The 23,882-nt window shown below is 44.7% G+C and overlaps 1 protein-coding gene across 1 annotated transcript; it reads left to right on the top strand.

Moving 5' to 3' along the window:
• Positions 1-5,242: 5,242 nt before the first annotated feature.
• Positions 5,243-23,018, top strand: RAE1 (ribonucleic acid export 1). The gene is made up of 12 exons (XM_059038974.2): positions 5,243-5,443; positions 8,391-8,487; positions 9,021-9,125; positions 10,121-10,213; positions 14,110-14,196; positions 15,155-15,241; positions 15,677-15,748; positions 16,788-16,895; positions 19,134-19,240; positions 19,325-19,400; positions 19,986-20,180; positions 22,556-23,018. Exons 1-12 carry the CDS (start codon positions 5,262-5,264, stop codon positions 22,640-22,642), a joined length of 1,296 nt encoding a protein of 431 aa, XP_058894957.1. The 5' UTR covers positions 5,243-5,261; the 3' UTR covers positions 22,643-23,018.
• Positions 23,019-23,882: the final 864 nt, after the last annotated feature.

Below are 23,882 nucleotides of genomic sequence, written 5' to 3'. Positions count from 1 at the left end.
TTTTAAGATTAACAGAAACCTCCAGTTTTATTAAGGCCTTTCTGTAACAGTAAAGATGTGATCTTTTCCTCTCATAAACTTATCTTAATTTTTCCAGAGATGAGTTTTATGATTTTATTCTGTACTTTCAATAACGTTTCAACTGCACTGGAAAGTTTATTGTAATTGTAAGCAAGATTATGTATTTATAGGAGAAGTAAAGAAATGTTGGGTGAGTTTTTTATTGAGATAAATGTTAATAATAATAATAGATATTTCTGAGAACTTGTACGTGCCAATCACTGCTTACACGTTATCTTATTTAATTCTCCTGAGAAGAGCCATGTCAGGTCAGTAGTTACACTTGTAGTTTACAGGTGAGAACACCGAGGATGTTGCTTGTCCAAAGCCACACAGCCAGACGGAGCAGAACGGGGACAGTAACACTTTCTACCTCAAGAGCAGGGCCGGGTGCCGAATATTTGGGGCCCAGTGCAAAAGGTAAGTGTAGGGTCCCTTGTTCAAGAGTTATTAAGAATTTCAAGATGACAGCAGCCGAGAATTAAACCGAGCATGGGGCCTTTCTCAGCCTGGTGCCCAGTGGGACTGCACAGGTAGCACAGCCATGAAGCCAGCCCTGCTCAAGAGGTAAATAAGGTCAAATATAATGAAAGAAAATACTTGTATAGCACTTATGGTGTGCCAGGTATTTTTCTAGGTGCTTTGCGAACATTAATTTCATTTTCACAGGAACCCTATGAGCTAGGTACCTTTCTTATCATCCCCATTTTACAGATGAAGAAACAAACATGCAGAGAGGTTAAGTAACTCTCCCAAGGTCACATAAGTGTCAAGCAGTGGAGCTGGGACCTAATCCCAGAGAGTCTGACTCCAGAGTTCACGCTGTAATCACAATACTGGTACATGTAAAGTGCTTCACGTTTGGCCGGGCAGGCACACCACTCAGGAAGGGTCTACAATTTCTGCTGTTGGCGAGGTGTCAAATCAAGGCTCCCTGATATCAAGCCCGTGATGTCGAGGTTGTTACGTTATATTCTCTAGTCACATCAGAACCAGGTATTTCATTCTGAGAACATTTTGGTAACTGTTAATTTGACTTACATGCGAGACTATTGAAGATTCTAAAAACATTTTATAAATCTCAAGTTTTTCTTTGAATTTATGCCATACTCCCTCCCTCAACAGCTAATAATCATTGAATTTTGACAAGTTTTGTAAGGGAGAAGAATACTAACTTAGAAATATATGGTTAAGCCACACAATGTCTGGATTAGGATATACTGTCAAAATGGGAAGGAATAAAAAAATCTATAATAGTCACTAAAATTTGAAAATAAATTTGAAAAAGGCTTGCAGCTACATTCAGTTTGGATAATTAAATTCATTTCAAGTTTGTATTTGGAAATTTACTTAAAATAATTTTCATTTATTTGGGAAATGAAAATGGGAGGAGAGCAAAATGCACTGCAGTTTGGCTTTGCTCCCTATCTTTATTAGATGCAGCTGAAAAGTTAATGTTAGTAGCTATTTGGGACGCAGCTAGAATTCTCATTCTTAAGATTTGTTTCTAAAAAGTATTACTGTAAAATAGGCAGCTGTTAAAAATGGCAACTGACATCCCCTCTACCATGTGTATTTATTATTTATTTGTTTATTTTGTATAGCTCACTTTTATATTATTAGATTCAACACATAAAATAGTCAACTATAAAAGTTTCTAAATGCTTAATCTTATTTTCTGAATTTATCATGGACAGATAACAATTTGAGGACTGCCCTGACTCCGTTAACTACACTTGCAATAGCACTATTTTCCATGTCACATTTTGAGCCATTTCTTGAATGAGCTTTCTAAGAAGTCTCTCATAATGAGTTTTAACCTATATAGATCTCTCCCTTCCTCTGAATCTCTTTCTTTCTTTCTTTTGGCTACATTGGGTCTTCATTGCTGCGTGCGGGCTTTCTCTAGTTGCAACAAGCGGGGGCTATGCTGTTGTGGTGCTCGGGCTTCTCACTGCGGTGGCTTCTCTTGTTGCGGAGCACGGGCTCTAGGCGCGCAGGCTCAGTAATTGTGGCTCGCGGGCTTAGTTGCTCCGTGGCATGTGGGATCTTCCTGGACCAGGGCTCGAACCTGTGTCCCCTGCCTTGGCAGGTGGATTCTTAACCACTGCGCCACCAGGGAAGTCCCTGAATCTCTTTAGCATCTGCTAGTGTTGGAGGGTCTCCTGCAGAGGCGGGGGGTGGCTGTGTCTCACCGTGAGGACAAGGACACTGGCAGCAGAAGTTCTGGGAAGTACTCCTTGGCGTGAGCCCTCCCAGAGTCCACCATTAGCCCCACCAAAGAGCCCGGGTAGGCTCCAGTCTCTACCATCTGTATTTATTTTTAATATTTCCATAATTTTAATCAAGAAAGAACAATTGGATTGGAGTCTGTTTATAATTAAAGTGAATAAAAACTGGTGCAACCAAAAGATGTTCAGAGAATCTTGGTCTTTTCCTTAAGGGCTCATAATCACCCTCGTAAAATAAAAGCTCTCCTAATATCTCCAGGTTTCTGGGAAATTTACCCGTCATCATTGATGATGCAAATTGATTTCAGAAGTCATGATTTCATGAAAAAAGAAACCCATGTTGCACTTTCTACAAAATAGGCAAAAAACACTCCAGGATTTCTATCTATAACTTCCCTTAAAGAATGTCTCAGTTGAACTGTTTGATGTAGATACCTGTTCAGTGGTGCTGAAAAGAAGAGATGCTGTCAAAGCTAAGCAACAAGTACATGTATACTAAACAGTGTTTTCAACAGGATGTTTTTGTAGTAAACTATTGAGAAACATTACTTTTGTTTGGACTTCTGTTCACCATTTAAAGGTTATGTATCCCAAGAAAATCTTGTAAAAACAAGCCAAGGTCTCCCTCTGCTGGCAGAAGCTCTATGTTCTCTCAAATCCTTCCACTGTTTTGGATGGACATTTCTTTAAAATATATTCGTCGCAAGAGGGAGGGGATATGGGGATATATGTATGCATATGGCTGATTCACTTTGTTGTACAACAGAAACTAACAGTATTGTGAAGCAATTATACTCCAGTAAAGATCTATTAATAATATATATATATTCAAATCCTTGTTTTCAGGAATGGGGTGGAAGAGTCTAGGGAAACCAGAAGAGGTTGGGGAAACCATGAGGATTTCTGTGTGAGACTGAGCACTTCTAGACAGGAACCCACTTTGTATTATCATCTTTGGATGCCCCCAATTCCTTGTAAAGCTACACTTAATGTGTGCTTCGTTGCAACCAAGCTATTTACAAAACCTTAAGACAACATATTAGGACTTTTTAATTAAAATAACAAAGATCACTTCAAATGAAAAGGAACTGATACTAAAATTACAAACATTCAGTTTCTATTTACCTTGAAATGGAATATAAACAGTGTAGTCATTCATAAATACTCCCTTGTGTAAAAAACTGCAGAAGGGTATACTAATGTGAATAATAGCCATGACCAAAATTTAATTTTACTTTTTATTATTAAAAACTTTCACCTAGACTTTTGGCTTAATAATCATACCCATGGATACAGATTGTTTTGATCCCCCTTTTTGTTTCTGAGGGAAAAAGTGAGGTGAAGCCACAGACTGCCATCTCTAGTCATATTTTGAGGGGCAGACTGCTTGCATCCCAGTTCCACTTCTACTCACTGCCTTTGTAGCTGGGAGAAGTTACAACCTGGCCTTCATTTCATCAACTGTAAAATGGGGATAATAGTGATAATACCTAACCTATAGTGTCATTGTGAGAACAAGTGTGGGTTTGCATAACACTCTTTAAGAGTCAAGGAGTGTTACTGTTATACTTGGGTGCACATGCTGCTACCATTGTTCCACTGATGGTATATGCAAAACCAGCTTGTCGATTACACACCCCTAAACAACAGAAAGATTTTTTTTAAGCATGCTGAATAAACAGTATTGTACATAACAGAGGCTTCTGGAAGATTCCTTGGGCATGGAAAATATAATTCGACAAATATTAAATACCAAAATATGTAAGACTGTGCTTAGTGCTATATACATGGGCTTAAGACACAAAGTTTAAAATCTAGGAAGCTAGACAAGGCAAATACACCCACAGTCTTATGAGACAGTATGATAATCACTGAGAGAGCTTTGAGAGGGCTTTGAGAGTTGAGAGATGCTATGAGATGATCCATTTGGTAAAGAAATTACAGGAGATGGAGTATCCAGTGCTTATAGGAGCTATTACTATTATCATCATTATTTAGACGAGAGGTTCTGAACCTTGCCTGCATCTTAGAATCACTCGGAGAGCTTTTAAAAAATATTAATTCCCTCGTTCCACTCCAGAACAACTAAATCAGAATCTCTGAAGGTGAGGCATCAGAGTTTTTAAAAAAAGTTTCCCCAGGTGATTCTAAACACCTCATCTAGATCCTCGGTGCTCAACTGCGGTCCGCGGCCTGGCAAACCTCAGCAGGGAGTTTGCTAGAAATGTGGCTTCTCAGGCCCACACTGGACCTTCTGAAACTGCAACAGGGTCCCGAAGATCCTCAGGCTCCCTGAAGATGTCAAGGCTTCTGGTACGCAGCCCACGGTGAGTAGTAAAGGAGAAGGGTCAGTGTATGTACCACAACCCCAGGAGATCCCTTCCTTTTTTTCCTTCAGACATTCTTAAAGTGGGAAAAAGCAACCAGCTGAAATATTCGGAGTTGTCACGTGTGCGTCATAACAGCCCCTTAATATTCCTATGGAACCTTACACTTAGCAAAAGGTCTTCATGTGTGTTACTTTACTTGAACCTAATTAAGAATAGCCCTGGAAGTTAGGCATCATTATCCCCATTTCACAGCTGGAAACTGAAGTCCAAAGAGACCAGATGGTTCAAGATACCCCAGTCGCAAACAGGGAGGCCAGGGCAAGAAACCAGGCAGCGTCCCATCAGCTTCTCGAAGGATGGCCTTGACAACTGGCGGCAATCGTAATTTTGCTAGACTTGTCATTCACAGGAGAAAATTGCTAACTAACCTTCGCCAGCCGGGGCCACGGATTTATCAGAGCGGTCGCTCGGCAGCTGCGTTGGCTACGCCAACTTTCGACCAATCCTCAAACTGCTGGCACGAGGACTTCCTCTTGGCGTCAATAGTGCTTCTGCGCATGTGCAATTCCCTTAAGGGAGGAGGAGCTTTTTCCTTCCTTTCCCTGCCTTCCGGGTAACACCGGAAGTGGTTCGGAGACGCATGCGCAGTGTCTCCGCGGTAATTAGGGCCGTTTCCTCGACCGGCGTGAGAAGACGTCAGGCTCCCGAGATTCCTGTTCCCGCCACCTCGCTGCAGCCTCCTCCGCGCTCAAGCGGGGTCGCAGGCTCCCGGAGCTCCTCCCGCTCCCCGTCGCCGGCTTCCCTCCGCGGCGCAACTCTCAGGTAGGCCCCCTGCCGCTTCCCCCCGTTCCCCGCCGCCATGGCGCCGCAGAGGCCGGGTCCTCCCGGGCGAGTGCGGCCCGCCGCGAGGCGCTGGGGCACGAGCAGGACCGTTGGCGAACTCCATTAGTGGCCCCTGGGAGGGACGTCAGAGGTGCAAGGGGCCTTACGGGTCACCTCCGGTCTAACCCCCTCGTTTTTCTCGTGGGGAAACCGAGGCACCGGGAAGGGTCACAGAGTGGATGGCAGCCTCTGTCGCCTCTGCCTTTCCTTGTCACGTCTGGCTTCTCATCAGACAGAAGCCGCCACCTCGTTGACCTTTCCGGACCGTTCTTCTGCGGAAGGCCAGCCCCCTTTAGTCTCCCCCACGGTAACCGGTTTCATCTCCTTTGTTGCATTTATTCCTCTCTGAAACTGGTTGTTTCTCTTCCCTCCGCCAAGAAGTCCTGTATCCACGTGCACACACTGTGCCCAGGCAAATATCTGTGAAGTGCTAGGCGCTGTGCTGAGGACCAGGTGTGTTTTAGGGGAGCGTCCAGGTGGCTTTTTGCCGTGGTGGAACTGGCACTCTTCTGGGGAGGCGACTGACTGCTAACAAGTTCCAGATGGGGACAGGTGCTGTGAAGAAGACGGAGATGCGATGGAGGCTCCAATGTGTTACATTAGGAAGGCAGGGAAGCCTCTGGGAGGGGCCTTCCTTTATTTAAGAAGATGCTTTTAACAGCTTCACTGAATGTCACTTACACACGATAATCCGTTTAAAATGTACATTTTGATGATTTGGGGAAGTTTAATAGAGTCGTGTAAACATCATCACAGTGCAGTTTTAGACCGTTTCCGTCACCCGCAAAAGTTCGCAGGAGGCCCCTTTTGAAGTGGGACCTGAAGATTCAAACTGAGACAGCTGGGGGTTTGGGAGAGGGCGGATCATCCCAGGCTGGAGGAACAGCTGGTAGGAATGCTCTAGGGCTGGGAGGAGCTTGCTTTGTTCCCGGGCAGAGAGGAAGCAATCTGAGCTGGGGTGCAGCAAGGAGGGAAGTAGCGCGCGCCTCGGTAGGCTGGAGACGTACACTTGTCTTCCGAACTTCTAGAGGGTTCTCGGTGTCCTGCACAACATGTGGCCCCCGTAGGTTGATTAATGCTCCATGGTCTGTGTTCTTCTCCCTTAGTTCATCCCTAATGGCAGAAATGCTCTCTCCCAACTTGATGGTTGAAGAGAGGAAGGCACAGGCGTTTCAGGCACTGTGTGTACAGCCTCACTTGGTTTTCGTAACTCTGTGAAGTGAATTTCAGGGTCTGTTTTTACAGATGAGAAAATCAAGGCTAACTAATGTGCCCCAAATCATATATTTAGTTCCTGGGCTTGACTGCAGAAGCCCTGTCATTCCTTTGTTTGCTTGTGCAGTTAACTGGTGTTTCAAATACATCTCAAACATTTGAGGCAGAGGTGGTCAGCAAGCACCACGGCCTCTCACAGGGTTGCTTTCTGAGCTACTAATGGTTTCATAGACCTAGTAGGTCTACACTTGATTATTTTTCATAAAGCTCGGGAAATTCAAATACCTCCCCAGAATTCCTCACAGTTTTCCCATTCTGTGTTGTCTTCTTAAGAGATGCTACTCTTGTTATCTCCTGTCACATGAGCTGTATGTTATTGGGCTAGTCACTTTTGTCACTCAGCTGCTAGCCTCCTTTGGGAGAGGTTGCTGATATGGTAGGCTTCTGGGTGTAAAAATTTACTAACCAATGACAGAATTGAAAATGTGGCATCAGAGTTATAATACATAGACTTTCTCCTTGGAAGGAAAAAAGGGAAAGTTGTTTATGACCCACTATGCACTAGACACTGCACTTTCTACATAGATAATCTGATTTGATCCTCAGAGCAACCCTGGAGAAGGTGTTAATATTCTCTGTGTTTGCAGAATAGAGAAAATGAGCCTTGGTGAGATGAGGGCCCCAGCTCTGGTGAGTGGCAGAGGCAGGGTTCTAACCCAGGTGGGCCTTCTAGACTGTGGTGCCCAGGAGAAAACTCAAAGGGGGAGATTCTTGCTGGACCGACGTCCAGAACGTAATGCCAGACCTTTTGCTACTTAAGCAGACCAAAATGGATTACTTTTTTGAACTCCTACGATCGCTGTCAGGGTTGGTTGCTTTTCTAAGTAGCTTCATGCAGAGATATTGACCTAATCCAGAGTGGGAAGTTAGTACGAAGACAGTGGACTGTCACTACGTGGGAAGCTGGAAGAATGGGGCCTCTTCTCCTGGTTTCCAGCTGTGTTCCTGGTGCTCAGCGTCGTCTCCAAGTGTGTCAAAAGAAATGAGTGAATTTATTTTTTACCTGGTGACTGAAAAATACTCTGCTGTAATGTGTCAGTGTTGGTGAATTAATTGTGACAAAGTTAAGAAGGAAACTGGATGTGGGGTGTATGGGAACTCTTCTTTTTTTAAAAAAAATTTATTTATTTAATTTATTAATTTTTGGCTGCGTTGGGTCTCCGTTGCTGTGCGCGGGCTTTCTCTAGTTGCGGCACGTGGGCTTCTCATTGCGGTGGCTTCTCTTGTTGCGGAGCACGGGCTCTAGGTGCACGGGCTTCAGTAGTTGTGGCACGCGGGCTCCGCCGTTGTGGCTCGCGGGCTTCGTTGCTCCGTGGCATGTGGGATCTTCCCGGACCAGGGATCGAACCTGTGTCCCCTGCATTGGCCCAGGGAACTCTTCTGTCTTAAGAATTTTCCATTAAAAACTATTCTAAAATAGAAAGTTTATTTTTAAAAAGCACTCTGTTTATCGCATATTTAGATCTCTTCAGGAGAGAGAAGCCTGACATCAAGCCATTAATTTATTTACACTCTATTTCCCTTCTATAACTTAATTATCTTTATCTTGCCTCTCAGTGATGTTTATTACTTAAGAGAGGACCTGTCCTTAACTTTTCCCATTATGTTTTAGGGCCAAGATGAGCCTGTTTGGAGCAGCCTCCGGGTTTGGCACTGGGGGAGCCAGCATGTTTGGCAGCGCCGCTGCAGATAATCACAACCCTATGAAGGTACCGCCTGAGGCTTCATGGGTTTGTAGAGACACTGCAGGGGGCCCCACTCTGGTGACAGTGAGAGAGACCCAGATGGCTTGGGAGCCTCCTTTGGGGGTGAAAACTGAAATTTTGTCCAGGCTGCTTTCTCAAATACTGGAGCAGAGAAACTGTGTGTCCCCTGGACGCACAGTGTCAAGGGGACACTGTGTCCTATTCCCCCTGACATTCCCGATCACTGGAATCACTCGAGATGCCTGTTAAAATTGCAGATTCCTAGGGCCCAGCCCACAACTGTTGGCTCAGAATGTCTGTGGCGGCGGGAGGCAGGCGATGCTGTGATTGAGCCCTTGGGGGCAGCAGTGGCCGGGCGGGCCATCGTCTGGGAAGCACGGTTGTGGGCCTGCCTTCGAGAGTGCTGCCCGTCGCCCCGCAGCACCAGTGCTCTCACTGGCTTAGTTACACGCCCCTTCTTAGCAAAGTAGGAAAGGTCTAATTCACATTGAATTGTGACGATGTATGCATTTTAACACGGACTTTTTCCACCCCAGGATATTGAAGTAACATCCTCTCCTGATGATAGCATTGGTTGTCTATCTTTTAGCCCACCAACCTTGCCGGGGAACTTCCTTATTGCAGGATCGTGGGCTAACGATGTAAGTGCTCCTTAAACGCATGTTCTCTCTGTCATATCTCTTTGTATGAGCACAGTTAGCAATTTTGTGTGTGTTTTTTTGCTCCAAGTGGATGAAGCAGAGAGTTCAGGCTTATTCGTGGCTTTTTTTAAGCACCGAGTTTAGAGTGTGAACCCATCTGAATGGCAGGCGTCCCTTCTTGTGCCGATTTTTTAAGAAAGCAGGATCATATGCATCATTCAAAAATTCCTACTCTAGTTCAGTATCTTGAAGTATACTCCCAGATCTGTAGTATTCATTGAAAATAAAAGTTGTCCATGACGGTATACACAAATTTCCCTTCTAGACATCCTGCAGATGTTCTTCAGGCATATGTTAAAGTTTTTTCACCTTTAGATATAGCATAAATCCTGCACAGACACTATACTTACCAAAAAGAAATGATAGCATAAGAAAAGAAAGATAAAAACTCTGGTAGAAAAATAAGCGAAGGGTGTTTAGAGGCACTTCACAAAGGGGTGCAAGTGGCCTGCTGGAGCAATCGTGAAACATTCAGCCGCACTCCTAAACACATAGTGGCTCTGCCACTCTCTTCGATACGGGCCCTGGGCCAGTTATCTTCGCTAAGCCTTGTGTCCTCTTTCATGAGATGGAGATGACAGTAAGTTCACAGAGCTTTAGCTGTTGTAGAGATTAATTCAGATAACGCGTGTAAAGTACATCATGGGAAATCCTCAAGTCCCAAAATAGTTGAGACGCAGGGTACAGACTTAAGGATTTCAGATAAATATCCTCCAGAAGAGCCGTCCCAATTCACACACTTACCAGTAGTACAAGTTTCAGTTTATCCTTGCTGGCGCCAAGTATTATTCATTTTATTTTTGTTAATTTGATAGGAAAGAAATGTCTATAATGTAAATTTGTGTTTATCTGATTATGGCTTGGAGCAAAGGGCTTAAAATGCATATAATGTATCATTAATTGGCTGTTTGCGTTAATTTGTTTTATTACTATAGGTTCGATGCTGGGAAGTTCAAGACAGTGGACAGACTATTCCAAAAGCCCAGCAGATGCACACTGGGCCTGTGCTAGATGTCTGCTGGAGTGATGTAAATTTCATTCAGTTTTTTTCATGTTTTCAGAGTGTATATAAATGTATATATGTTTTTATATAACCTGAAACACAAATAGCAAGTATGTATACACATTGTAGAAGTGCTGTTTCTGAATTTAAATATAGTAATTTATTGATACTCATAATGTCGTCAGTTAACTTTAGTCATGTTAACTTTAGTCTCTCTGAAAGCTTTCCTTGCATTAAAAAAATCCATTAATTTATTGACATATTTCCTTGAGCAAGGGATTAGACAATTTTTTAAAGCCTTTCCTACCTCTACATGTGCCATGAGCTTATGTTGTTTTAAAATTAGAAATTACTGTCCCAGAAAATAAGTCCGAGGGGAAAAATTAATCCTTTTCCATTATTAAACTTCTGAAATATTTTGTTTTTTTGGAAGTCTTTTTCCTCCCAAATCCTGAACATCAGCAATATAAGTAAACGTGTTCAAGTTTATTCAGCTCTGAGCTCTTCTTTATTTTCTTTTTGGGGGAGTGGGTGGGTGATTGGGGAGTTTAATGAAGGTTCCATTTACAAAGAAACCAGCAGGGATGGTGAAGTCACACAGCAAGAGCCGCAGCTGTGGAGGACTCCCCCCTCTGTAAAGGAGGAGCCCAGGATTGACAGCCCAGCCTTTCTCTCCTCCCTTCTGCTGAGGCTGAACCCTGCGGAAGTGAGAGAACAAAGGGGCCTGACTGAGAGTCTGGGGCAGCTGTGCTGAGGAAGCTGAGCCTCAAGGTCCCTCCTCAGGCTCATGCAAATTTTTTTTATTAGATGCCATTTGCAAACAGTAAAATTGAACCTTTCTAGTGTATGATTCTGTGAGTTTTGAGAAATGCATAGAGTTGTGGTCAAAATATAGAAGAGATCCATCAGCCCAAGGATATCCTCCGCCCTTTGTAGTCAAATCCTCCCCAGCCCCCAGTCCCTGGAAACCACTGATGTGTTTTCTGTCCCTGTGGTTCTGCCTCTACTAGAATGTCATAAACAGAAGCCCTTTGAATCGGGCTGTTTTGAGCACACTGCATTTGAGGTCCATCCAGGTCGTTGTATCTGGCAGCGGTTTGTCTTCCTTATTGCTGAGTAGTAATCCATGGTATGCATGTATCACTCTTCGTTCACCATCCTCCAGCTGAAGGACATTTGGGTTTCCCATTTTTGGTCATTACGAATAATGCTGCTATAAACATTTGTATATTGGATTTTCTGTGAATATAAGTTTTCATTCCTCTTGCATTAATATCTAATAGTGGGCTTGCTGGGTCATATGTAATATATGTTTAACTTTATGAGAAATATCAAACTACTCACACCATACTTTATGTGATCTTACTTAGCTTTCAAATAGGAAATGATTCTACTATTTATAAATATTTTGAGATGGTTAAGGAGCCAGAGTTGCTCCCATTTTAATCATTAGCTCTGACAGCCTTCTCTAAAGCATTTTTGTTATCTGTAAAATGTATTTCTGACACGTCTGATTGGGTTATTATGAGACGAATAATAGTTTTCATTTACCTGCAGAAAAATAGCAACTTGAATAGATTTTAAATATTTCTAATTTATTTTGCCTGCCTTTCTTTACTGATCAGAATTGTAAGTTTCTTATCAAGTATGGTAAGAAGTAGAATTAACTGACACCGGAATTCTGTTGCTCAGATGGTGCTGAGCAGGCCGTTGCGGTTTACGAGGATGTGTACCGCCTGTTTGTTGTGCGCCATCTAGTGGAGGCCTCGAGACATAGACACGAAGAGTTCCAATTCAGTGAGCTGAGTTCTGAGAGAGGATGCACTGTGCTGGGTGGACAGAACCCAGAAGGCAGCTATAAAGTTTGGGAAGGGGGCTGTGAATGCTCCACAGAAGAGGCAGGAATTGAGCTGAATCTTAAAAGTAAACCGTCTGCTTATATAGCTTTAGAGCATTGTCTCATCCATTCCAGGCCTGGGTTCAAATTTCAGCTGTATCTCCACTTATTGACTTTGCCAAGTTATTTAATCTCTCTGAGTCTGTTTTTTTCACTTGTAAGGTGACGATAATAATAGTTTTACCACAGGTAATAACATCATTTAGTTCAAATAAGTGTCAGGCACCTATCGTATGCTAAGCACTTGGGATATAGTGGAAGGCAAAGTAGGTGAGGTCGGCAAATCCTGTGCTTATGGAGCTCATGATCTCTTAAGACAGATGTAGAGAAATAGAGAAGGATTTCAGGCAGTGGAAATCAGTGACAGCTAGAGTCAGCCACGTAAAGACTAGTGGGGCACCTGTGGGCAGTGGTTAAGAGACTTGTTTGAGGGAATATAGGGGGTGAAGGGCTGAGCCCAGACCTGGACCTTCCTGGCTCCAGAGCCCATGCACTTAACAGCCTCCCTCACAGGGGCTTACAGGAATGGGAGCTAGCCTGGGAGAGGAAGGCAGGTGTGGAAAGGCACAGAAGCACAGAAGAGCCACAGTTAACACTTGAGGCATAAAAGCCAAACTTGGTGAGGGTGATTCTCTGGCAGTCTGAGGACGGTCGGTCTGGCCACAGCAGGTGGACCTGAGAGGAGCTGAGTCGAGAGCACTTGGGAATCTCGTTTCTGTGCCCCAGCTGTTTGATAGACTGGCCTCTGTCTCAGCGTGTCCACCGGGGCCTGGCATCCTACAGCCGGTAGCATTGGCATTTTCTGAGATTTAGGGGCCAGTGTTTCCCTCAGCCTCGGGGCCTCCTGCCCCGTTCATTAGCGTCTTTCCAAGGATGTGTGGAGTTGCCCTCGTAGCTTCATTAATAGAGACGTTTTCTCTCTTCTTTCGCAGGGGGAACTGGCGACTTCAAATGGGAAGAAGTTTTTGCTAGGGGAAGGTAGTGGTAAATCTTTGAGCTGTGGAACTAGAAATGAAGTACTGTAGGGCAGGGGTCAGCAAATTGTGGCCCATGGGCCAAATCTGACCCATTACCAATTTCTGTGAATAAACTTTTCCTGAAACACAGCCACGTCATTCATTTACATAATGTGTGTGGCTGCTTTCAAGCTACAACAGCAAAGTTAAGGAGTTGCAACAGAGACCTTTTGACCTGCAAAGACTAAAATATTTACTATATGGCCCTTTAAGGAAAAAAATTTGTTGACAGCTGGTCTAGAATTTTCAACTCAGTACTTTTTGTTTTTAAATTACCTTGTGCTTCATGTTGACTGACCTACTTTATGAGTTCTGTGAGTATTTTAAAACCACTATACAGTGACTGCCAATTTTTTAACCTATTCTATAGTTTACATTGGACTAGTGACTATCATAAATTAGTGTAGTTTTATTGCATTCACTTTAGAATGCTATGAGATACTGAGCTGAAAAGTAATCATGATTGTACATGTGGTGTAGAGCGGGAATGGGGGGGTAGAAAGAGATACAGTAAATGTGGCAAAGTGTTTACAGTTGGTGAATCTAGGTGATAGGTTTATGAGTATTCATTGTATTATTCTTGCAACTTTTGTGAAGGCTTGAAATTGATGAAAATAAAAAAATTTTGAAGTGGCTCCTGGTAGGTAATACACATGGATACAGGATGTACAAAGGCTGTTCCTGGAGGACATGCCAGTGGCCATGGCTGCCTCTTGAGCGGTGAGCTGGGGTCAGGAGAGACTTCATTTTCACTCTATAATTCTAAATGTTCAAGTTTTTTTAAACCTTTTTACATATTATCTCTTAGAAAAAATTAACAATTAAAAAGAGCAGAAAATACGTTTTGTATATGATAGTGTAGCTTGCAATACTCTGGCCCCCCAAATAATGGGAAAAATTAAAATTGCAAAATAAAACCTGCCTCGGTATGTTCAGTCTGATATCTAGATGTTCACATAGAGGTTTTATTTTTCTTAGGATGTCAGATTTTTTTCTATTTTATTCTAGGATGGAAGCAAAGTATTTACGGCATCATGTGATAAAACTGCCAAAATGTGGGACCTCAACAGTAACCAGGCGATACAGATAGCACAGGTAGTACAAGCGTACCCTCTGCAGGAAGGCTGGGCAAGGCTGGTGTCCAGGGTTGCGATGATTGCTTATACAATAATTCTCTATTATAGGAAAGAGGCAGTTTGACCATTCCAAATCAATTAGATTTAAATATACCAGAGACCCCTGTAGCACAAAAATGACCCCAATTTTGTACACCTTCTCGTTTTAACTAGTGTTTCATCAATTGTTCTGTCATGGGTCTTCCGTAGTGTGTGGATGAGGAGGGCATAATACGGAGCTAGTGACGTTGAAATCTGTAAATGGTACAGCTCACCCTCAACAGTCTGACACCCGTGTGTGGCTTGCCTTTGGTCACACATTCGTTCGACAAGTCTGTATCGAATGAATGCCTGTGATACTCCAGGCACTGTCCTTAGGAGTAGAGATACAGAAGTGGGTAAGAGGGACCCTTCCACATGCCAGGAGCTTTTACAGTCTGCACGGGACAGCAGGCAGGTTCTGTGTGAAGACTGCTAAGAAAAGCAGAAATGAGGAAGATGAGAGAACCTGGAACCAGAGGGTCTGGCCTGGTGAGGAAGAGCCTCTTGACACTGAGACATTTTCAGGAAGGTGTTGCACACTGTGAGATCGCAGTACTGTGTGCTAGAAGCATCTCCTCAATCTCTTAATGCGTGTCATCTAAGTGATACAACTGTGTTGGAGTTCCCTGAGTTATTCCTGAATATCTCCCCCTTTCACTCTCACATGCTAGTTAACTATGGATAAAATCAAATTAAATTTTGTTAGAATGGAAGGTAGATACATGCTCTTGATGTTACAGTGAATGTTTTGGTCACGGGGAAGGGCTGAACTATCCTTTGGTTTTTGTTTGGTATGACCTCAGTATTTAAGGTTCCTTCTCTTTGAATTTCCAGAACCAAAGCTGTGTAGCATATTATTACATTCACCTTGGTGTATTTTGGTTTTATCTTGAAAGCACGATGCTCCTGTTAAAACTATACATTGGATCAAAGCACCAAACTACAGCTGTGTGATGACCGGGAGCTGGGATAAGACTTTGAAGGTATAATGTGCTGTTGAGGGACTGCATGGCCTGACCAAGATTGGCATTTATTTTATTATTATTTTTAAAAATTAATTTTATTTTTGGTTGCGTTGGGCCTTCGTTGCTGCGCGGGGGCTACTCTTCATTGGGGTGCGGGGGCTTCTTTTGTGGCGGACCACGGGCTTCAGTAGTTGTGGCACATGAGCTCAGTAGTTGTGGCTCGCGGGCTCTGGAGCTCAGGCTCAGTAGTTGTGGCGCACAGGCTTAATTGCTCCGTGGCATGTGGGATCTTCCTGGACCAGGGGTTGAACCCGTGTCCCCTGCATTGGCAGGCGGATTCTTAACCACTGCGCCACCAGGGAAGCCCAACATTTATTCTTGCACTATTTGGACTTTAGCTCTGAATGGTCACTTATTGGGTTTTTTTGTTTTGTTTTTTTGTGTGTCTTTTAGTTTTGGGATACACGATCATCAAATCCTATGATGGTTTTACAACTCCCTGAAAGGTGTTACTGTGCTGACATGGTAAGGAGTTTTTAACTTAATATTAATTATTTCCTTTTAAAAAAAAAAAAAAAGACACTTCTTACCTTATGATATCTTGCAATTAGAGGGTAATGTAAAAACACTTCAAACTTTAATAATAGATATGGGATGTAGTTTGGAGTGCCTCGGTTGTCTTAATTAAATCTGTAGATTTTTGTGTGCATATGTTCCAGGATTACAGAAAACTAGATGTCACATTTTTCTAGTCACTTGTATGAACATACGCAGATAGCCAAGTGCCATGCTGTCCCCGGAATGCCATGCACTGTGTGGCTGTAGGAAGACTGGAAGTAACTTTGTGGTGTGGTGCTAGAGCTTTGGTGACTGTCTCTGAGTGAGCGGGATAGAAACTAAAGAACTTTCTCTGTTGGTTTAGCAATAAGTTGAAATTTTATACCAACTGCCCCAGTAATTCCACTTTTAGGCATTTATCATGAGAAAAGTAAAGATGCAAATGTTTTTTCTCTATAATGTAGTAAAACATGGGAAGTGACCCAGTGGGCCAACAAGACAGACATGGTTAAGTGAACCCTGTGGTGGGTTCATTGGAGGGAATGTTAGCTATGTGGCCACTGCTAGTGTCCTCTGGAAAATGTGCGGGGCGGTGCTCACTGAACACGCTTTGAGTAAAGGATCAGCGTTATATAGAAACATACATATACACACCTGTATCATGTTCAGGAAAAAAGACGGGGGTTGACATACCATAATGCTAACAACAGTTATCATTTGAAGGGGTGATAGAGGTGACGTTCATTTCTTCTCTATTTCTCAGTACTTTTTCTAAATGTATATTTTGTAGTTTTAAAAAATGAGTCCTTTAAAAAGATATGAATGTTCTACTTTCAAATACGATTTCTCTAGGTTACCTTGAAATGTGACAATATCATTGAACTGTTAAACTTGAAAAAGAATTCAGACTTACTTTTGCGACTCTAAAAAGAATTGATCTAATACTTTGGTATAAAAAAGAGCACAGTCCACTTGAAGCATGTCTCTGCTTTCCTGTGTTTCCCAGATATATCCTATGGCTGTCGTGGCAACTGCAGAGAGGGGACTGATTGTCTATCAGTTAGAGAATCAGCCTTCTGAATTCAGGAGGATAGAATCTCCACTGAAACATCAGGTGAGTCACAAGTCAAATCAAGAAGCTCGTATTTAGCACTTGTCGCAGGCAATCTGGCCACGTGGCCACATATGGAAATCGTTGTACTTTCAGACATTCAAAGGGGGTGAATTTAAGGATATAAACACAAATATTCAGTGAGTAAATGCCATCTTCTGCAAACATCCCCCGGGTTTGCTGCATGCTGCTGAATGGGTGCACACCTCGGTGGATTGGTTCCATTGTGAATCCACAGCTTCCGTCTTTAGCTCGGTCTTCACCTGCCACGGATTCTTAGATCTCCTTCACTCTCTTCAGACCCCTGGACACTCCCTCCGAGAACGTAGAAGCTGATGGTTGGGAACTTCCCCATCTTCCTCCCTCTGCATCTAGAACTCAGGCTATACCTGCATCTTCCCTGCCTTTTTCCAGCTGTTAGGCGAGCCTTCTCAGGAGCCTTCGGCTGTCAACCACCTGCCTCTCTCCTGTATCTCATCTCCCCTCTTCTTGCACTTCATTGGCACTGAACCAGGCTCAAGTCCAATCCTAGGAAACAAGCCTCTTCTGACCCCCACGTCCTCTGCCACCTCCGTCCCCTTTTCCCTGTGAAGTCAAGTAAGTGTCTTACGTGAGCTTTCTTGGTTCCCTTACCTCCCATTCATCTCTCACCCTCCTTTGAGACTTCTGCCCCCATTACTCCACTGAAACTGTTTCTGGCATGGCCACTGATGGCTTTCTAATCAGTAGCTCCAGTGGATACTCAGCAAGCCTCATCTTACCGTGGCAGCAGCATTCGCTGCTGTTCTTATTACATATTCTTAAAACTCTGTCCTTGGTTTCTGTAATGCCAGCCTCTTACCTCCTGCCTCTCTGGTTGCTGCTTTGTCTTCCTCGCTGGTTCTTGCTGCATGTTGAGGTTCCCCAGGCGTCTACATCTGCCGGCCGTTGCTGTTGCTTAGGTATGCTTTGTGGGCTGGAGACTTGGATCCCCAGCAGGCCTTGCCTCTGTGCTCCTGACAAGGACACCCACAGTCTAACAGCTCCTGTGCACCCTCCTCATGTCTCAGCCCAAGAGCATCCCGTGCCAAACCCGGGACCACTTTCTGCAGGTCATGTTACCTCTTCTCAGCATCCTCCCCGCTCATTCTCCCCAGGCTATGCACATATACATGTGCGTGTGTGTCATATATACATACGTGTAGGGTTTACTCATCCTGTTTTTTGTGACTAGAGCACAGACTCAGTGAGAGCAGGGATTTTGTGTTCATTGCCGCCTCATTCCTGGCACCTGGAGCCAGGCCTGAATAGACGGCATTCTGTGTTTGCCAAGTGAGCAGTCTTTACCTGCCCCTCGCCACCACCCCGGCCTGCTCTTCCCAGTGTGCTCTGCGTCTCACTAAATAGGGCCTCCACCCCTTAGTTGTCTAAGCCAGAAAGCAGGACTCATCCTTGATTCACTCTCCCTCCTTTCCTCCTCTCCCATCTCATCAACCACCAAGCTTGCTTCTACCCTGCATGTGGTTTCAGATCTGTTCATTTCTCTCCTTCCCTCCATCCACATTTAATGCAGCTCTTCTTGAATGACAATAAGAATGTGGATCTGTGCTCCTTCCCCCGACCCCCCGGAGGCTGGGCCGTGGGCTGTTTCTGTGGGATCTTCTGTGGAGTCCAGGAAACCCTCCTTTGGACCCTCAAACTCAGTGTTGGATTAAGTGCAGTGTCTGGCTTCTGCATAGCGTATTCACGGTTTGGAAAGTTCTGGCCGCGTCCACTGTATGCTTGACCCTTGGTCCCCCGTGCTCCACAGGCAGACACTACTTCCCTTTTCCAGTTGGGGATGTAAAGGCTCTGGAACGTTGGGTGGCTTGCTAGAGGACACTTGCCTAGTCGGTGGGCTGTGAATCAAAGTGACATGTTCTCCCGACCCACCAGGGGGCCAGCCCCAGGATAGGACCTGGCGGGGCTCTGAGGGCCGCGTGCACCGCTGCAGTGACCGCAGGGCCTTCAGGGTGGCAGAGGGAGAACAGTGCCTGGATGGAAGCGCTTGGTCCGAGGTTTGTTCATAAGATCATGTGGCTGCGTAAAAAGAAAATAATGCTTCCTGGAGGAATAGAAATTATCTTCTTTACCATATTTGAGAAATACTGTTTGTGGTTCTTTCAAAACCCCACAATGGGGTAAAAGCTGTTTACAGTCACATTAGTTATGGAATGTTACAGCTTACGTTGTGATGATATACGTTTTTCCCCCCACCTGTAGCATCGATGTGTGGCTATTTTTAAAGACAAACAGAACAAGCCGACAGGTTTTGCCCTGGGAAGCATTGAGGGGAGAGTTGCCATTCACTACATCAACCCCCCAAATCCGTAAGTGAGGCCTGATCAGCTTGAAGATTTTCACTTGAGGCTTTTCTTTAAGGAGGAGCACTAAGTTGGGCCTTTGTTTTCCAGCGCCAAAGATAACTTCACCTTTAAGTGCCATCGGTCTAACGGAACCAACACCTCAGCTCCGCAGGACATTTACGCGGTACGTTTTTAGAAACTAACCCTGAGAACGTGTCTAGAAACTAGACTTGGAGGTGGGTAGCTGAGTCATTATGGGGTCAGAAAAGATCACCGTCACTGTGTGTGTTCGCGTTGCAGAGATAAATGGCTTACGTGAGAGGTTTCAGTTTTCTGTTTTATGAACATGTTGACCGTCTTTGTTCTCTCTGTTTCTGAACGCAGGCTTAGGAGTTTGGGGGGGAGCAACTTCCACCTCTATGAGTGCTGGTAGACAGTTGATACACTTAGCTAAAACCAAGAAATTGCTGTTTGCTGAAAAAGAAAAAGGCATTTTCCTGAGGTTCGCTCCTTGGTGTCACTAGCTTACTTAGTTATTAACCTCTGCTGACTCGTGTTTTGAACAAGAGACGAGATTCAGTCCTGGGCTCCCGATTGGTTCAGGAAGTGGGGCTAGTTTCTCCTGTCATCAGCGGGCCGCCAGCTCTACTGAACTGACGGCCTGTTCCATTTTGTGTCCTGACTGAACCAGGAAGCCTGCCTTGGTGAAAACCTGACTTCTCCTCCCCCTCTGCCTCTGCTTCTCATTGTACATATCCATCATTTGTAGGTGAATGGAATTGCGTTCCATCCTGTTCATGGCACCCTTGCAACTGTGGGATCTGATGGTAGATTCAGCTTTTGGGACAAAGATGCCAGAACAAAACTAAAAACTTCGGAACAGTTAGATCAACCGATATCGGCTTGCTGCTTCAATCACAATGGAAACATATTTGCATATGCTTCCAGCTATGACTGGTCAAAGGTGAGAATTCCCAAACCTGCGTTGGGCCCCTTCAGGCAGCAGAGCCAGGCTCTGGAGTCGGAAGGCCTGGGCCTGAGTCGTGAGGCCTCCTCAGACACGCTGCGTGTCTGCAAATGGCATGTCACCGTCACCTGACTGCAAAGGGAACAGCAGGGCCTCCCTCTCATCCTTTCCCTGAGGACGTGCCCACGTCAAGTGCTTGGTCAGTGTAAACCCAGTGGCCACCACTCTGGGGGATCCAAGTCATCCAGTGATGCCAGGGGTTGTTGGGTGAGAGTGAAGAGAGCTCAGCAAGTCTGTGGGCCTTCCACCAGAGGCATTGGCTCTCTGCTTGTTTGCTGTGTGGGGAGGAGGGAAGTTAGGGACTGACAGGGTCCTGGCTGTGTTTTGGAGTCATCCCAGTGTGATGGTAAAGAGAGCAGACCTGGGTACTTGGGTTCCAGAGCCGTGGTGTCTCTCCCCCCACCCCCCAACCCACCTTACCCTCCGGCTTGCTGCTTCTCCTGTGTTCGTTCCTCTTTGAGGCAAACACCTCCTGGTCGGTGGGGTGTCGTTCTTGGAGTCGCCTTTGGTCCTCTTTCTCAGAAGAGCTGGGCAGTCACGGAGTTCTGTCCACTTCACCTGCAGTACGTCTTGCCTGCTTGGCGCATTGCGGTGATGCCTGCTCAGGCCTGTGGGAGGCGCGCGCTCTCTGAGCATTTGCTTATGTGAGCTATGGAGCTACCTTTTTTCCAGCAACTTTCCTGTAATTGTAACTGAAAGGCAGTAAACTGCACACATTTAAAGTGTAGTGTGATCAGTTTCAGTATCTGTGTATATACCCCGGAAACCCTCACCACAGTCAGGATAACATACGTTTTTATCTCCCCCAAAGTTGCTCTGTGTATCATTGTAATCCTTTCCTTCACGCACACATTGATCTGCTTTTTGTCATTATAGGTGAATTTGTGTTTTCTAGAATTTTATATAGGTAGCCTCGTATACTGTGTACTCTTTTGCTGTTGAAAGTGTCACTAGTCTGTTTTTTTTACAGCTGAGTAGTATTCCATGGTGTCTGGATGTATCACTGTTGGTTTATCCATTCACCTGTGGAAGCCACGCACTCAGTTTTGCAAAGAGTGTGCTTTTTTGGTTCTGCCTGGTTGGGGTTGGAGCCAGATTGTGGCCTGAGGCCTCAGTTTCCCCGTGGGCCTCTTTGATGGATCTCCTCTTCGTCACCTGCTCAGCCTGCAGCCGCATTAAAACTCCATGTTTAACTCACATCACACTCATGGCTCTGTGTGTTTCACGCGTTGAGAAAATAGTTGTAAATTGAAAGCAGTGTAAAGGCAAAGCTCATCGCTTTGAATGTTACTCAGAATTAATTCATCTGAGCAATTAATGTCAACTTAACCGTGGAACACTTAAATTATAATCTTTTAACTTTCTTAGTTGAAGGACGGTTATCCCCACATATGATTAATATTATTAGCTTGTTGCTTGAGCGTAACTGTTCCGAAAAGCTGTACTTTGTGTATTATGATGAGACTTAATGGTCATTGGGTGAGCAGAACTTCTAGAACTATCTTGGCGTAACTGTCAAGGAGTGAGAATAAAGCGTATCATTGCACTGCAGACGGCAGAACGCACCCAGAGGCGCTTCCCACCTCCTTGTTCCGGGCCTTTTGGTTACCTCGGGTTTCCACTCACCTGTCTTACCCACACCACTCTGCTGTCTTCCTGAATCATAAGTCCTGTCATTGTCATTGTCACTTAGCTTTGTGGCTGCCATTCCTTTTCCCTGTGGGACAGTTTTCACAGGCCTCGGCTTGTTCACAGCCCTTTCTAGCCTGGCCTGAGCTGGGTGCTTCCGACTCCCCCAGCGTCACACAGCCCCCCTTCCTCCTCAGCACGGGCGCAAGCAGACACGCTGACACCTGCACTTCACCTCCCTCTGCGTCTGGGGTGGCGCGTCCTGGGGCTTAACCTGCTCCCGGTGGCGTCACAGAGCGGAAGTCTCCTGTGCTGAGAAACCTCCAGCTCATCCTCCGCCATCCTCCCCTCCCTAGCCTGTGCTCATTGAGGGGGAGCATCTTGACAGTAAAGCGGTGGAAGGCGGGCAGAAGTCTCGGTGCTGAAAAGATAAATATGTAGAAGACCATCCTTCTCAGGGGCATACTGAAGACATTTCCACCAAGTCCTTAACCTTTACTCTGAGGATTAAAGGTTTTGTTTAACGTCTGACTTTTTTTTTCTCTCCAGTTTACCTGTTTTATTCCTCCAGAGAGATTACACATCATGCATGGAGCACAGGACTTGGCGTGTTAAAAATGCCCACAAAACACTAACCCGATTTTTAATCAGTTTTTAAGGTACTGTTTTTTTTTCCCCTTTAGGGACATGAATTTTATAACCCCCAAAAGAAAAATTACATTTTCCTACGTAACGCAGCTGAAGAGTTAAAGCCCAGGAATAAGAAGTAGTGGCTGGAGACTTGTGGGTTGGCCAGAGTTCTCTTCTCTCCGCTCTGCCTCGTCTCTGTACGAGTTTGGGTCCCAGCTTTCGGTGGGTTGTCAGCCATGGATATGGATTTCAACCCCTGGAGAAAATGATGTCATTGTCCAGCAGTCCGGAGCCTGGTGGCCACGGCGACTGTCCATCTCTCCATTCCACTGCCGGTTACAGGTTTCGTCTGTAACTCTAAGGGGGTTAAAATTATTATAGAAGTTCTTAGATTCACGTGGGCAACTGCCAGGTATTTTGCAGTGCTTCGTTCAGCAGTGTGTGTATTAGAGAACATTGGGAAACATTCTACGAGCCCTGCACTGTATTTTGTAATAAAATATTTAGAAGATTGTCTCCTAAGCTCCCTTTGTCCGTCTCTCCCCTCGCCCCCACCGTAAGCTCTGAAGTGGTTGCCGTGCCCAGCACCATCATTGGGTTTTGATTTGTGATTGCAGAGGCGCTGTGGGAAATGCAGAAATTTTGCCCCTTAGGAGAGAGGAAATCCTGAGCTGGGAGTATTTCTGCTGTGGGGCTTGTGTAGCAGCAGTCTCTCCAAGCATTGGTGGGCAGAGTTTGAATGTATTTTTCTTTTGTTCCCTTCATTCCTGTCTTGGACATTCCAGTGCTTTTCAGTTGTGCAGGGCAGATGTCCTGGTGACCGGAACAGGGGTGTTCCTGTTCTGAGTGACAAGGCCTTTGTGGACAAAGCCCAAGTGGGTGATGCATGTGTGGCCTTCAAGTTAGAACCCAAGTTCCCTGCATGGGAAGTTCTTGGAGCTGGCGCCCCCAGTAGCCATAGGTTTGGGGTGTTGCCTTTTTATTTCATGTAGTTCAAAATTCCTGATTGGTAAGTATCAGAAATGAGAGCCTGTTGTGTTTTAACCCTGCAATCCCAAATGCTTTTTCTGCTTTACTCTTTGGGGCTGGTGTGTAAATTAACTTCCTGAGTGTGGAGCTCTGGTATTGATAATACTGTAAGACATGTTTGCCTACTCTTAAAAGACAAAATAAAGTTTTCTACTGAAAGACATTGCCAGCACTCAACGGTTTAAATTCTTTGGTAGTCAGATCACAGATGAATTCAGACCATTAACTCTCTGGTTCTTTTGGTCTGAAAAGTTTTGTTTGGGGTTGGTTATTTTTTTCTTTTATTTTTTTTTTTGAGAGAGAGGGAAAGGCAAGTGCACTAGAAAAGTCTTAATTTTCAGGTTAACTGTT

This window comes from Kogia breviceps, chromosome 14 (assembly GCF_026419965.1).
Source record: "Kogia breviceps isolate mKogBre1 chromosome 14, mKogBre1 haplotype 1, whole genome shotgun sequence".
NCBI lineage: Eukaryota > Metazoa > Chordata > Mammalia > Artiodactyla > Physeteridae > Kogia > Kogia breviceps.
Note: the sequence above shows the minus strand (reverse complement) of the source record. Positions and strands in the feature narration are given on the sequence as shown.